The sequence below is a fragment of the Ambystoma mexicanum genome, chromosome 3p (assembly GCF_040938575.1).
Source record: "Ambystoma mexicanum isolate Mex_15411 chromosome 3p, UKY_AmexF1_1, whole genome shotgun sequence".
NCBI lineage: Eukaryota > Metazoa > Chordata > Amphibia > Caudata > Ambystomatidae > Ambystoma > Ambystoma mexicanum.
This window is the reverse complement of record NC_090925.1, coordinates 219130425-219145659: the sequence shown is the minus strand read 5'-3', so window position 1 is coordinate 219145659 and position 15235 is coordinate 219130425. Positions and strand designations below refer to the sequence as shown.

Below are 15235 nucleotides of genomic sequence, written 5' to 3'. Positions count from 1 at the left end.
CGCCTATTGAACGTTTCGTTCACGCAAGACGTTGTAGCGCCCATGCCATGAGATTGACTTTTCTTCTGTACCTCACTGATATTCCAACCCAAAATAATCACAGCCACAATGACTGCCACGTGGTCAACACCCAATGATGTATGCTCTTAATCCTTTTAAGGAGGTGGTCCAGTGACTGCTGTCACCTCTACAGCCTTCATCCTAACCCGGCGCCCACCATAGAAATGGAAAAGGGGCTCTGCATGGAACCCTGTCTTCCACCTCCACGACAGCCATCTTAGGTAAAGTATTTTCGTTGAAAGAACGAGATACAAAATTAATTACTGTTATCACCCCGGGTTTCCAAATTTTAAACTTGCAGTGCTAATAGCAATAACACCTGATCTGGCATGCTGGATTGGGTGTTATTGCTATAAACACAAGTAGTTTCATTAGTTTCATATGTGTAACAGAGAAGACAGAAATATGTGACAAAGAGTTCAAAATTATGGTAATCCTGCTGCAAGAACGCAGGAGGAGGAGGTGTAGCTCACACCTCGTACAACTACTATTTGGATCGCACCTGGATATCTTGCGCTGGTTATCCTAGCTAATAGTCACAGTGAGTTCACCCCTCACAGGTCTTTCTCAAGGCAAGGAGTTTGTACGGGACGCCATGCGTAACCGAAAGGCAGTGTACTCAATTGAGCCAAAAGCCGGGAGGAGGACTGATCACCGGGTACCCCCCACTTCATGATAATTGCACACAAACCCTATGAGGTCTTCTGTATATATGCCTTGCTGGTGCCCCCAACCGGCTGGGCCAGCTACACATAAACCATAAACTGTGCCTTGAAACACTTGTTTATAGGTGCATTATAAATGCCATATCACATCATATCATATCAGTGTGAACCGTGAGGTTTGAAACACGCGTCGGCTGATCCACCTATATTTCAATAAATTGTATTCACTGTTTTTCTACTGAAATCTCTGTGACTATTAATGAGGATAACAAGCTCAAGATATCCAGGTCCAACCCCTACATATATCAAACACAACACATAGGGCCTCATCACGAGTTTGGCGGTAACCCTTAAATGCGGCAGTAGTGCTATTACCACCGCATTTAAAGGTCTACCAGATCATGCCTGCGGCAAATTTGCCGATTTTCGGCACGATTACCGCTGGTGGGAAATCCGCCGGCAGTAATAGAGTGAATTTTCCCCATTGGACCCAATGGGGAATGAGGAATTCCCGAATGGGCCCAATGGGGAATGGGCAATAACTCTTCGGGCAAACCTGTGATCCGGCGCTAATAGCGCCGGGGGGTTTGGCGGTAGGGCTAATAACGCCGGCGCACTACCGCCCAACTCGTGATGAGGCCCATAGTCATTTACACTCAGTTTTACAATGGAAGAGAACATTCATATTCAACGCATGTATAAAACTTCTCAATTGTAGTACATCAACAGCTTGGTGTAGTTTTAGCCGAATAAGAAAATTAAATCTAGAGAGTCGGTCGACTCAAGGAACTAGAGTTTCGGCTAATTGGGTTGTTGGGTGGAAGAGAGCCCAGCCTTCATCAGGACAAAGGTAGGTTTTTAGTAGCAACACAGTTCTGGATTGTGCACAAAGTGATTGCGAAGGAAACCTCTATGAGGAAATAGGAAACTAGAGATTTCCTGTATGAGTAAAAATAACTTATATTTCATGATGGTGCCTGTGGGTTGCATGCTGTTACTCAATGGAAGGATACCTGTTGTAAGCTTGACACACCATCTCACCTCTTGCGTAGCAGAACCTGTGCCCTGCTAAGCTCTCCAGAAGGTCAGTCTCTGCAGAAACCTCCAGAAAGTAAGAGAGCAAGACAAACTAGTGCTCTCAGCTATGCTAGTTTGGGGGTTTACTTCACCATGCTTCACAAGTCAGAGTTATCAAATATAATGTTGATGTTTGTCCTGGACAGAAAGACGGAGCACTGGCCCAGGGAGACTGTTGTCTGGTTTGGCTCCATTGATGTATTTACTTCACATATAATCTCACCTATTCTTCAGACTAATAACAAAGGATACATATTGAAACCAGATAACCATAGATAATCCTTCAGTTAATGATATGATATGATATGATATGATATGATATGACGAGATTGAACCAATATAACTATCTGTTAACAATAAAAATGATTGTAATAAAAAGGTAATAACAAAGGTAGGACCAAAAGCACTTAAAAAATGCTAAAAGTATTCTAAACCAAAGATAGGAAGAAATATAGGAAAAATAATAAGAATATGTGTATGAATATCCATCCTGAAATTATCTATATATATATAAAAGTCAAAATGTGTTTGTTTGTGACGGGATTTGTGGTAAAGCCTTGTTCTTTATACAATTCCAAACCGTTTCACCAATCTGCACTAAATGTTGCATAGTTGCTTGTTAGGATCCTCCGGATATTACTAGCTACATGACATTTGGACACCCCACCCCTTTCCCCAGATTTCAGCAAAAGCCAACATTTGTTTGTGGGTTTGTGGCTTGACGAAGCGTTGTTCCTTGTACAATTCCACACGGTTTCACCAATCTGCACCACATTTTGCATAGTTACCTGTTAGTACCCTTCAGACATTACTGGCTTTGTGGCATTTGGACACCCCACCATATTCCTCAGATTTCAACACAAGTCAAAATTTGTTCATTTGTTTGTGGCTTGGCAAAGCTCTTCCTTATACAATTCCACACCGTTTCACCAATCTGAACCCAATTTTACATAGTTACCTGTTAGGTCCCTCCGGACATTACTAGCTACATGACAATTGGACACTTCACCCCTTTCCCTGGATTTCAGCACCTATACATGAGACAGTTGCCTGAAATCGGCGAAACATCAATGTGGCCGTAGAAGGACCGGTCCCGACATGAGGAACAAAACTCGAGGTCCAGGTCCTAGGATGCATGGTTTCTAAGATATTTGCACCACTGCAAACTACACCACGCCAGGTTGAGCCGACAGGTGGGGAGAGAGCACAGAAGGTCCCAGTATGCAGCAGCACACCAACTCTCACCTCCCCCCACGTCTGCTCCGTGGTATGCCAGCCACATGCGCCCATTCTCAGTGCAGTTTACGTCAGGGTGCAAAGCACATCCAGCGATAACGCAAATCGGAACAGCAACCTACAAGATCAGTGTTATCACGTCTGTCTACATAACTCGTTCGGTGAATGTGTACTTCTGCTAGTTCATTATAAAATCAAAAAGTCATTTATGGATACATTTATACTTCTCACTCACAATCTAAGCTCTAAAGTAAGATGTTGGCAAAACAAAAGTGATGGTACTATTAATATATTCAAAGATATTACATATATGTAAATAATTAAAAATGTATCCAATCCAAGCCTTCCGGTATTCTACGCACTACCACAAATACATAACCACCCTACAAAACCACCATTCAGGCCGATAGTAGCAGGCTTAATAGGGCAATCCTATATTTGACAATATGTATCCAAGATGAATTAATAAATACATGAATGAATAAATGACAATTTTTTTTTTTTTTGCAATAAGTCAAGAATAAGTGAAAGGTCAACAGATAATTGAAAGTAAACTTTCATGAAAAGTTCATTTATATAAGAGAAATGTCATCAATATTCATGGATTGAGAAGTAAGTGAGAAGCGTAAATGTATCCATATTGACTTTTTATTTTATAATTAATTATATTTTTCCTTTGTTATCATATTGAAAAATAGATGAAATCATAGAAGGAGTAAATATATCCACGAGATGATGAATGGGTTCTGGTGCGTTTGTAAGATTCATACTAAATGACTCATCGCATTACTTAATATACGTGATGATGTTTTATATAATCGCCTGCCATTTTGAATACAGTACTTGAACCGAACACTAGGAGATTTCATTGTGATTGATTCTTTACCCGGTTCCCTTCTCCGGGGAAGTTTACCTCTGATAATAAAGGAGAACTTAGATAATTCATATTTGTATTCAATGTTAGTCTTTATTACTCATTATGCTTTGTATTTTACAAAACTTCCAGTGGGTACATTTAAGACCAAAATAGTGATTTCACACTTATGAATAAGGTAACCTTTTAACATATTTCTTCATAACATGTTAATCTATTTATACACTTTTTTACTTGGACTCATAGTGTAAGGATACTTATTTTTATGTTTCAGTATTATATTCTTTAAATCAGCAACTTACAAATTAAGAACAGGTAAACCTTTATTTTTTTATTTTGAAGATAATTTATAGCACAGGGATATTTGATGTTTGTTGATACTATATATGAGCTATTTTGTGATATTGTCTAGGCATTAATATCAATATGAAATCAGCTGAATGCCTTTGATCATCTCAAATGATAATCTCACATTTTGATTAACTGTGTTATAATAAGACTGTTGTTGATGATATTTTGGATATATACTTAATTTACTTAACATATCAGAGAATGCTGCCTGGGAGGGGATGTTTGGTGAAGGTCAGACTCCCATATAACAGTCCATTGAGAGCAATGCAGAACATTGTACAGACCACAGAATGCTGCCTGAGGAGGAGATATTTGATGAAGATCAGACGGTTGTATACTAATTGACCTTTTCACAATTGACCTCTGGAGAATTGCCTTCGGGAGAATTGACCTAATTTAGAAGGTCAATTAGGACATATATGCGGGGGGAAAATCCCCCGCAGCCCCCCACCCAATCCAAAACCCCCTGTAGCCCCACACCCAATCCCCTTACATTATTTATAATCCAAAACCAACCCAATACATATATAAAATAATATAAAGGTCAATTATTCAGAAGGTTAATTAGGACCACTATAATTAGGTCAATTGTGCAAAAGGTCAATGTGGGTAATACTGATCAGACTGCATTATGATGGTCAATTGAAAGCAATGCAGAACACAGAATGCTGCCTGAGGAGGAGAAGTGTGGTGGGACCAGACTCCCATATAACAGTCACTTGAGAGTAATGCAGAACATTGACCAGACCACAGAATGCTGCCTGAGAAGGGGAAGTATCGTAGGACCAGACCCCCATATCACAGTCACTTGAGAGCAATGCAGAACATTGTACAGAGCACACAAAATGCTGCCTGAGGAGATGTTTGGTGAAGATCAGACTGCATTATGACGGTCACTTGAAAGCAATGCAGAACATTGACCAGATCATAGAATGCTGCATGAGGAGGGGAAGTGGTGTGGGACCAGACCCCCATATCATGGTCACTTGCGAGCAATGCAGAACATTGACCAGACCAGGGAATGTTGACTCATGAGGGGAATTGTGGTGGGACCAGACCGCCATATCATGGTCACTTGGGAGCAATGCAGTACATTGACCAGACCAGGGAATGCTGTCTCAGGAGGGGAAGTGTGGTGAAGTTCAGGATAGCGATTGGTGGGAGAAATGGTTATGGTACAGCCTGGGTACCTTTTTAGGATCTGAACTGCTGATGTCTGTCTTTATCGGGCACAGGAACCTTTACAGTTAAGAAAAACCATTTTTCTCCAGCAGTGCCCCTTAAATAACAAACTGGACCGGTACATCAAGACAGGAGCAGCAATGCTTTCTGCATTCCCTGAGGCCCAGAAGCAGGGGTATTGGCCCACTCGCTAGATTGCTCCATCCTCCTCTGCTCTGGACCTCCTGTGATGCTGAAGAGCAGGCCTTCAGTGATACAGATCCATCTAAATCATTGTCAGCTGAGAAATGGCCAATTCATCATTTGCCTTGAACACCTGTTCCTCACTTGAAGCATCTCATTACAGGCATGTGGACTACTTACATGACAGAATAGTTATTTTAGTCATCGCAGTCCTCTTATCTTAGTGGCTTGTCTCCTCCAATGCTTCCGGCCACCTCTCCTCTACCGTTCCCCCAGGGCCCGTGCCCCCAAGGCCTGACTGGGGCATCTGCCACCTCTCCCCTGCCATGCCGCCAGTGCCTGGCCGGGGCATCTGCCTCCAGCAACCTCTCCCCTGCCCTGCCCCCAGGGCCCGTGCTGTCAGGGCCTGGCCGGGGCATCTGCCACCTCTCCCCTGTCATGCCACCTCTCCCCTGCCATGCCACCTCTCCCCTACCATACCCCCAGGGCCCGTGCCCCCAGGGCCTGGCTGGGGCATCTGCAACCTCTCCCCTGCCATGCCACCTCTCCCCTGCCGTGCCACCTCTCCCCTACCATACCCCCAGGGCCGTGCCCCCAGGGCCTGGCCGGGGCATCTGCCACCTCTCCCCTGCCGTGCCCCGGGGCCTGGCTGGGGCATCTGCCACCTCTCCCCTGGCGTGCCCCCAGGGCCTGGCCGGGGTATCTGCCACCTCTCCCCTGCTGTGTCCCCCGGGCCTGGCTGGGGCATCTGCCACCTCTCCCCTACCGTGCCCCCTGGGCCTGCTGCCACCTCTCTGCTGCTTTGCCCCTGGGGCCAGGCCGGGGCATATGCCACCTCTCCCCTGCCGTGCCCCTGGGTCCTGGCCGGGGCATCTGCCACCTCTACCCTGCCGTGCCCCTGGGGCCTGCTTCCTCCTCTGCCCTACCGTGCCTTCAGGGCGTGGCTGGGGCATCTGCCACCTCTCCCCTGCTGTGCTCCCAGGGCCTGGTCGGGGCATCTGCCGCCTCTCCCCTGCCATGCCCCCAGGGCCTGGCCAGGGCATCTGCCACCTCTCCCCTGCCGTGTCCCCTGGGCCTGGCTAGGGCAACTGCCAACTCTACCCTTCCGTGCCCCCTGAGCCTGCTGCCACTTCTCCCCTGCTGTGCCCCAGAGGCCAGGCCGGTGCATCTGCCACCTCTCCCCTGCCGTGCCCCTGGAGCCTGGCCAGGGAATCTGCCACCTCTACCCTGCCGTGCCCCTGGGGCCTGCTGCCTCCTCTCCCCTGCCGTGCCCCTGGGGCCCCACCTGGGGCATCTGCCACCTCTCCGCTGCCGTGCCCCTGGGGCCTAGCCGGGTATCTGCCACCCCTCCCCTGCCATGCCCCCACAGCCTGGCCGGGGCATCTGCCACCTCTCCCCTTCTGTGCCCAACCTGGGCCATCTGCCACCTCTCCCCTGCTGTGCCCCTGGGGTCTGGCCGGGGAATCTGCCACCTCTGACCTGCCGTGCCCGCAGGGCCCGGCTGAGCCATCTACCACCTCTCCCCTGCTATGTGCCTGGGGCCTGGCCAGGGCATCCCCTGCCATGCCCCCTGGATACTGGCTGGTGCATCTGCCACCTCTCCCCTGCCGTGCACGCAGGGCCTGGCTGAGGCATATGCCCCCTCTCCCCTGCCGTGCCCCCTGGGCCTGGCCGCGGCATCTGCCACCTCTCCCCTGCTATGCCCCCGGGGCCTGGCTGGGGCATCTGTCACCTCTCCCCTGCCGCGCCCCCAGTGCCTGGCTGGGGCATGTGCCACCTCTCCCCTGCCGTGCCCCCAGGGCCTGGCCGGGCATCTGCCACCTCTCCCCTGCTATGCCCCCGGGGCCTGGCTGGGGCATCTGTCACCTCTCCCCTGCCGCGCCCCCAGTGCCTGGCTGGGGCATGTGCCACCTCTCCCCTGCCGTGCCCCCAGGGCCTGGCCGGGCATCTACCACCTCTCCCCCTGCCATGCATTCTGTTTGGCTCTGTATTTCCAGGCATCCCAGTACAGTATGTGTCGACTCTTCCTTTGACAATTTACAGATTTATCAAAAAAGAGTGGATCTTCATAGTCACCAGCAGGTGGCAGCAGCATTTCTGCTGACCTCTGACACTGCAGCCCTTTGTGTGGGAGGGTCTGACTATATGTAAAGGTATAGAAACATCCTTTCATCATGAAAGAATAACAATGACATCATTGTCTTTGCCATTTAACTGCTATAAGGTGTTCTATGGAAATGTACAACTTTTTGTTCAAATACTTCGTTCTGCCAAATGTCCAATGAAAAAGTGCATTGCATAAGAGTTTTTGTGTGATTTAAAAATAAAATATATTTTTGTGAAAGAAGCGAACTGGCTTCACGGAAGCACCGGCACTGTTGCCCGGTGCCTCAGTGAAAACTCTGCCGTCCAGGGTCGTTGCGCCCAGCAGGTCAGACCTGCCGAGCGAAACAGCTTCGGAAGGCATAGTTGGAATGTGGCAGTCCAGAAAGGGTACCTGGTACACTGTGAGGGCACCCTTATTTCCCGAACGCCACACTTAGAATGAGACCCATTTTGTGTTTATGGAGATCAGCTCCTGGGGCACCGACTGGTCATTGTATACATAGAGGTCAGTCCCTGTGATATAGACCAGTAATTGTATATATGAGGCATAGCACTAAATAAATGGGGCATCTAAAAGTAGTACCGGAAACGCGCCTGTTGTAGAGGCCCCATTTTTGGAAATGCGCAGGCTACCTTATCTATAAAGGTGACCAGCGCCTTTCCAGGGGACTGTGCTGCAGTGCAAATGATGTGCTGGCCAGCCCTGTTGCATACATTAGAGTTGGGAGCACGCGCTCAGCACTAACGTGCGGCAGGTTCCCAACACCCACCTGGTGAGGTAGGAGCGCATTTCACCGCGACGGGCCCATGAAAGTCGTGCTACAGCGAAATGCTAAAATGAAAAGCAAGCATTCGTACCCCTGTTTCAGGGAGAGAAATGCAAGTGGGATGGCAGCAGCTGAACCCGATGCTATGCCATTAAGAAATGTATGAAAGGGTCAGGAAGGGCCCTGCCATGTGTTGCACACACCCCCATGCCTGTTCCATACAGGTATAGGGAAATGTGTTTATTTCCTGTGTATTGTAAAGCAAAACCTGATTGTGAATTCTGCATGTGCTTTAAAATCCACAGAAACTCCCACCGAGTTGTGTAATTGTGCAATTGTGCAAAGGGGAGAAAACGAGCACCTGAATACACGCATTCAAGTGCCCTCTATGAATTGTGTGCATCGAGATGCGCCTGTGCCTTCTATCGTTTGTGCAAAAAAAGGTTTGAGAATTGCGCCCTTACTTCCTGTGTACAACTACTGGTCAGTGCCACAACGCAATTGCACATTCAATGACGTGTCTCTGTTATAGGAACTGAGCTCTATATACAACGACCAGTATGCTGCGTCTTTCCTGTCGTCGTGTGTGTCTGTGTGCGCCCTGATGCCTGCAGGTTTTCGGCGCGTTACAAATAAAAATACAATATATGTGTCACATATTATGGACACCAGGTCCATACATGAAAAGTAAAGGGATTTCTGACCTTGGAGAGTCCTGCCGCTCACGGAGAGTGTGCGGTGCCGGCCGCTGCGGAGCTCCAGCCGGACGGTGACCAGGTATATGGTGTTCGGTCTCAGTGGGCTGAGGGTGACTCCATCGACGCTGCCATTGAGAGTGAGGCTGCGGACCGGGCTGCCCAGCATTGGTCCATATAGCACCTGGAAGCGCAGCACGTGCTTCAGTGTCCCAGGCCAGGCCAGGCTCAGACTGTGCACCCCACGGTTTCGGATAAGGATCTTCTCTGGGGTCTGTTCCTCTGCAGAGAGAAGAAAGGGGCACATGGGGGAAGGGGTGGAATATGTTAGGGAGCATAGAATATTGACCAGAAAGCACACACTATACACAGAAGTGTCCTCTCCAGGCGCCCGCTCTGCTGAGCCCTACAGAGCAGGGGCTTTGCAGTTGTTTTGGACTACAACTCCACCGTCCCTATCAGTAAATTCAATGCTGAGGGATCCTGGAAGTCGCAGTCCAAAACATCTGGAGAGTCGCAAATTGCAGGCCCCTGCCTCAGAGTTAATTTGTATTTATTCATTCATCCATTTATAGAGCGCACAAAAACCCGGAGGCATCGAGACGCTATTGCAGGTACCAGTTACATGTAGCACTTGGAGGAGATAACCATACAGATTACAGTTACAGTTACAATTACATTTAGGAATATGCAGAAGAACTTTACATGGGGGAGATAGAGTGTTACAAGAGACAGTGAGGAGGGGAGATCACGGGGCATAAACAGTTAAGTAAACAGCCAGGTTTTAAGTGCTTTGCGGAAGGCCCAGTATGATTCTTCCATTCTTAGCGCATCTAGTGGGGAGTTCCAGTGTTTGGCTGCAATGGAGGGAAAGCTGGAGCCTCCAGCTTTGGATCATTTGATTCTGGGCTGGACTAACCAGTGGGAGTACGGAGTTCTCGTGGGGCCTGCATGAGGTGGTTTTGGTGATTTTCCAGGACAGGTACAGCGAACAGCTTCACGGGGGCATAGATATGTTCAGATTTAGGGATGTTTAGTACAGCTTGTAGAAAATTGTTTTGGATCGTCTGCCGTTTCTGGACGTTGTGCAGTAGTCAAGCCTGGTGCTGACCCCCGCACGGGCAATAGTAAGGCAGCTCTCAGTGGAGAGGAATGGTCTGGCGGCATTTATCAGTTTGGTAGTGTAGGCTGCTGAAGCAGAAATGGCATTTACTTGGTGAGTCAAGGATAGGGTAGCCTCAAGGTAGACCCCCCGAGTGTTAACTGCACGGGAGACCGTAATCAGAGTGCCGTCAATGTTGAAGGCTGCATACCTAGAATCAAGTTTTTTTTATCACCATTGTGGGCCCGACTATTAGGAGCTTGGTCGTCTCATCATTTAGGCATAGTCTGTGTGTTGCCATCCAAGCTTGGATGGTCGTGTAGTATATATTGAGGGTGTCAGCATCCTCAGGGTCGTTACCAGACAGCGGCAGAAGGATTTGCGTGTCATCAGCATAGTTGGTGTAGGCTATGCCAAGGGAGTAAAGGAGAGCAAAGAGAGGCTTAGTAAATATGTTATCGAGTGTGGGTGAGATGCAAGATCCTTGAGGTACTCCACATTTGATTGGTACTGGGGGAACACTTGTGTTGTTGGAAAATACTCTCATTACTATGCCATCTAAGAAGGAAGCGATCCATTTTGTGGCTTCTTGTGAGAAGGCCGCTGCAGTGGTCAGATGTGGCAGAGTTTTTTATGGTCGACCAGGTCGTAGGCAGCAGGTAGGTCCAGAAGGAGGAGTAGGGCTGGTTTCCCTTTGTCCCTGATCTCATCAATTTGGTGTTTGAGGTCTAAGAGAGCTGACTCTGTGACATGGCCTGGGCGGAATACGGACTGACAGATGCCTAGGATCTGGTTCGATTCCAGGTGATGTTGAATTTGGACATACAATGCTCAATCTAAAGTATTGAGCAAAAAGGGCACTGTGGTGATCGGCCGGTAGTTGTTTGGGAGGGTGTGCACGAGAGTGTGTTTTTTGAGTAAGGGTACAACCCAGGCTTCCTTGAGACTGGAGGACACTGTGCCTGATTAGAAGGAGGCATTCATGAATGCTGTGATGAAATGAGCTAGAGTTTCTGCACAGTCTTTGATGAACGGGGCTGGGCAGATATCGCGTTTCCATCTTGAGGGTCTGAGGCTCTTCAAGATGTGAAGAGTTTCTAGTTCACTGACTTTTTTAAAGACGAATAGGGGGAAGATGGGGCTGTTTGGTGTAGGAGAGGTGGTGTCGACTGTGGTAAATTAGGATGGTTTCAGGGTCAGTCATTTGCTAAGAATTTTATTTGGAGAGGGTCCATTTTTAGAATCATGGCGTTCTGAAGGTTAGTACATCAAGCCTTGTCTTATTAAGGACAGATGGTAGGTAGATGGGGGCTTCCAATTCCTAAATGATAGCAAATAGTTCTCTGGTGTCAGATTTGGCATTCGCTATTCTCGTCTTGAATGCTGTAGCTTTGACGTGGATAATAGCTTGTTTGTAGAGTTTAGCAGCCTTTGAGAATTCTAGTTTTAGGGTGTCTGAACGTTTTTTCTCCCAATTGGATTCTGCGAGACGCTTGCTGGAGCAGAGTTCAAGGAAGTCTGGGGTCAACCAGGCCTTAATATGTCCTACTGGTTGGGCTTTTTATGGCAGGAATTGGGCGATGGTATCCACTGTGGATGTAAGCGTAGTGGTGTAGAGTTCTGCTAAGGAGTCAGGGTCAAGCAAATGGAGGTACTCTTGTTTGAGGGAAGTGAGATGGGGTAGAATCTGCTCCTTGGTGAGTTTCCTGGAACTGCGGGCTAAATAGGGAGGAGTGGTATGGTGGTGAGTTTGGTAGAGGGACACAGCGGGAGGGTCAATGTAATAGTGTGGTGGTCAGACCACGGCCAGCGGGCAATAGATTTATTTCCTAGTGACTGGAAAGTTGGTGTCTGCGATCCAATCCAGGGAACGGCCTTTGGGATGCGTGAGTTTCTTAATGTGGTGGCTAAAGCCTAGTGCATTCAGAGCATTAGCAAGGGAGGTGGCTTGTAGGTCGTTAGGATCATTAAGGCCCAGTTTCATGTCCCCAAGGAGGAGGATATTTGAGTGAGGTTTGAGTTTATTGCCAATGGTTTGTTAAAGGTCCCACTCAAAAGTAAGAGTGGAGCGTGGTGGGTGATGGGTGGTAAATGACATGAATAGCAATGGTAGTGGTAGGGGAGGTGGTCAGCTTCGCAGATAGGATGTCATAGCTGTGACAGCGACTCCACCACCTTTGGATTTCAGTCTGCCCTTCCTGAGAATAGTGTATCCTTCAGGTAAGGCAAGTGAGAGGCAGTATGGAGCCACGTTTCCGTGAGGGCAAGTTTGTCAAGGTTATCAGTGGTGATGAGGTTGTTGATGTCGAGGGCAGGTGCAGGTAGGGAATGGGTGTTCATCAGTGCTCAGCGGAGAGGGGGCACATTTGTGATTGAGATGAGAGGCTTCTCTGGGACCTTAATAGTGGCATTTGCTGTGGGGTTGATGGGGGCTGCGAGCACTGGTGCGTTTGCTTCTGTGTATTTATTTATTTATTTATTTTAATTCTTGATAACGCGCCAAATCGCCGGCAGGCCTCACGGCTGTCACAGTGTAGACAGGGGGAGCATGGTGTGTACTCACTTTGGCATCAGTATGGTTCGGCAAGGGGGCACCAATGGCCATGGCAGCAGTGGTGAAAGGTAGAGGGCAAACAGTATTAACATCAGTGAGGTGGGGCATCAAGGTAGTGCCCATATTGACAACCTTTGATGTGAGACCAGCAATAACCTTAATATCTGGGTGGTACTTCTTAGGGGTATCAGCAGCGTTAGAAATGGCGATATTGGGCATCATACAAGAAGTGTTAGTGGATGTATGGCTAAATATGGCAACAGCATTCATCGACGCAGAAAGGCAGTTTACTACATGGCTGGTGCTGACATTTGCATCAGAGTGGTTGAACGTAGGGGTGTTTACAGCAGTCACATCTATAATGGCAGGCACTCCAGTGACTTCCGACAGTGATCTCCCCGGTTGGCCGTTAACCCTCTGAACAATCTCACAGCGAACGGAACCAGCTATGCTGCAGATTACACACAGCCCTCTGCAGCAGCTGCATTAGCACTCTGAGCTGTCTTAGTAATTGCAACCTTTGATCTGCGGGAAACAAACACTTAGATAAGTTCAGCTGGTGCATGAATGAGCTGTGCAGTCATCCTGTAATTGGTGGCACAGAAACACAATGTAAAGCAGGGGTGCAGTTAGACTAAAATGTATGCGGGGTGGGGATGACCCTTCACATTTTGGAGGCTGGGCTAACTTCAGAGACTGTGGTAGGGGGACAAACCTACTCATCTGGGGGCATCTAACTTCTCTGCACATCCTAATGAGTCCATTCTAGTGCTGCTTTAATGTTACAAGCAGTTAGCTCTCCTTCCCTTCTGAAACCACACACTTAAGGAAAGCTGTGTCCTCCCTACTCTTCAATCATTCGTCTGACATGCAAGTGCTAACAGCCATCATTATTTCAATTGCCTAAAAATGTATGCATAGGAATGCAGTTGCTAACAACAAAATGCTTGACATCCGTAATTGCCAAGCCTTTGTTAACTGTGCGGCCCCAGGCACTGTTTATTGAGTGTGTCATGTCCTGTTCTACCACGGCTCTGTAGGCCAGCCAGGTCAACTCAATGTAACCCAAAATTTCATAGAGGTGGGGGGGCTAAAGGCCAATCTTCCCAATGTGTTGCGCCACTGGTGTAACTAAAGTGGCGTACCCCCCCTGAGTTGTCTTCCTTGTATTGTGGCAGGTGGAAACACAACTCTGCAGCAGGTACATGCACCACTAGGGCTTTACACTGGGAGTGGAACATGTGACCGCTCAGACTATACACAAGCACTGGTGGGTGGGCGTTAATGGCAGTGCTTAATTTTTTGGGGGGAGAGGTTGCCAGAGGTCAACTCATTTCTGAGCCCCGGCACATATTGTTATGATTTAGTGTTTTGGCAACTTTATTATTTTAACTTTCAGTCACCTAAGAAGCACCTATAAAATCAAAGCTAAGTGTTAACAATGTGTTTAAAGACACACTTAAACATTTGAATCACATCAAGATACAACAAGTACATTATTTTATGTTATGTTGATTGGAATGTGTAAATCACACATCTGCCATAGTTAATACATCCATCAACCCCAACTAGCCAGTGAGAGTCACAGCTTTAACCCCATGCATATTGACACTGAAGGAGTAGGCGTGAGCGGTGGCAACAGTGAGCGGGAAGCTTCCCGTTCCCATGTGTCATGGGTGTGCTAGAAAATATTTGAGCCCTGGCACTTATTTTTTCACAAATTAAGCACTAAAAAAGGCTATGTTTTATTTCTTTGCAGGTAACTTGCAAGTTGTCCACCGTGGACAGTGAGGTATGCCATTGTAAATTCATTATATGCAAACCTTATACCGCAGGTGGGTATATGCAACCAATGTTTTTTCACAGGGGATTTGGCTTGCAGACTGCACAATCTCAGCTAAACGTGCAATGATTCCCTGAGCTAATTCCTGGCTTTAGAAATGGGAGAATTAAGTGTATCCGAGAATACAGAGCAGCAGGCGGGAGTGAATCCTGTGATTATTATATTAAAGACTTCAGACCCAGCACTTAACTCGTCAGCTCATACGATGCCAGGGAACACAGAGGCGGCGGCGGCGCGCTGCCAACAGCAGCAAGACTTGCCATAACAAACCCTTACTCACACCCACGCAGGGAAAGGAAACTCAGGCAGTGGGGGGCAGGCATAGACAGAAGGTGGAAGCAAGGGAGGGAGGGAAAGAGGAACAAGTGGGCTCTTCTTTCTTCTTCTTGCTGACAGATTTTATCCATCGGCTGTGATTATTGGATACCGAAGGCTTGAGCCTCATTACTCCATCCTCTCGGGTTGAGTGTGTAGTCGTGGGTTGTATTTCTTCATGGTCTCTATGGACTTGTCACAGTAAGGCTGGTAGGGTTTGCAGTG

At 47.8% G+C, this 15235-nt stretch overlaps 1 protein-coding gene across 1 annotated transcript in view; it reads right to left on the bottom strand.

Moving 5' to 3' along the window:
• The window catches only part of LOC138580281 (von Willebrand factor A domain-containing protein 1-like), a 241110-nt gene that overhangs the window by 90284 nt on the left and 135591 nt on the right, over positions 1–15235 (bottom strand). Inside the window, exon 4 of the mRNA XM_069650694.1 lies at positions 9206–9478. Within this exon, the coding sequence (XP_069506795.1) occupies positions 9206–9478 (273 nt within the window). The remainder of the gene's footprint in view (positions 1–9205; positions 9479–15235) is intronic.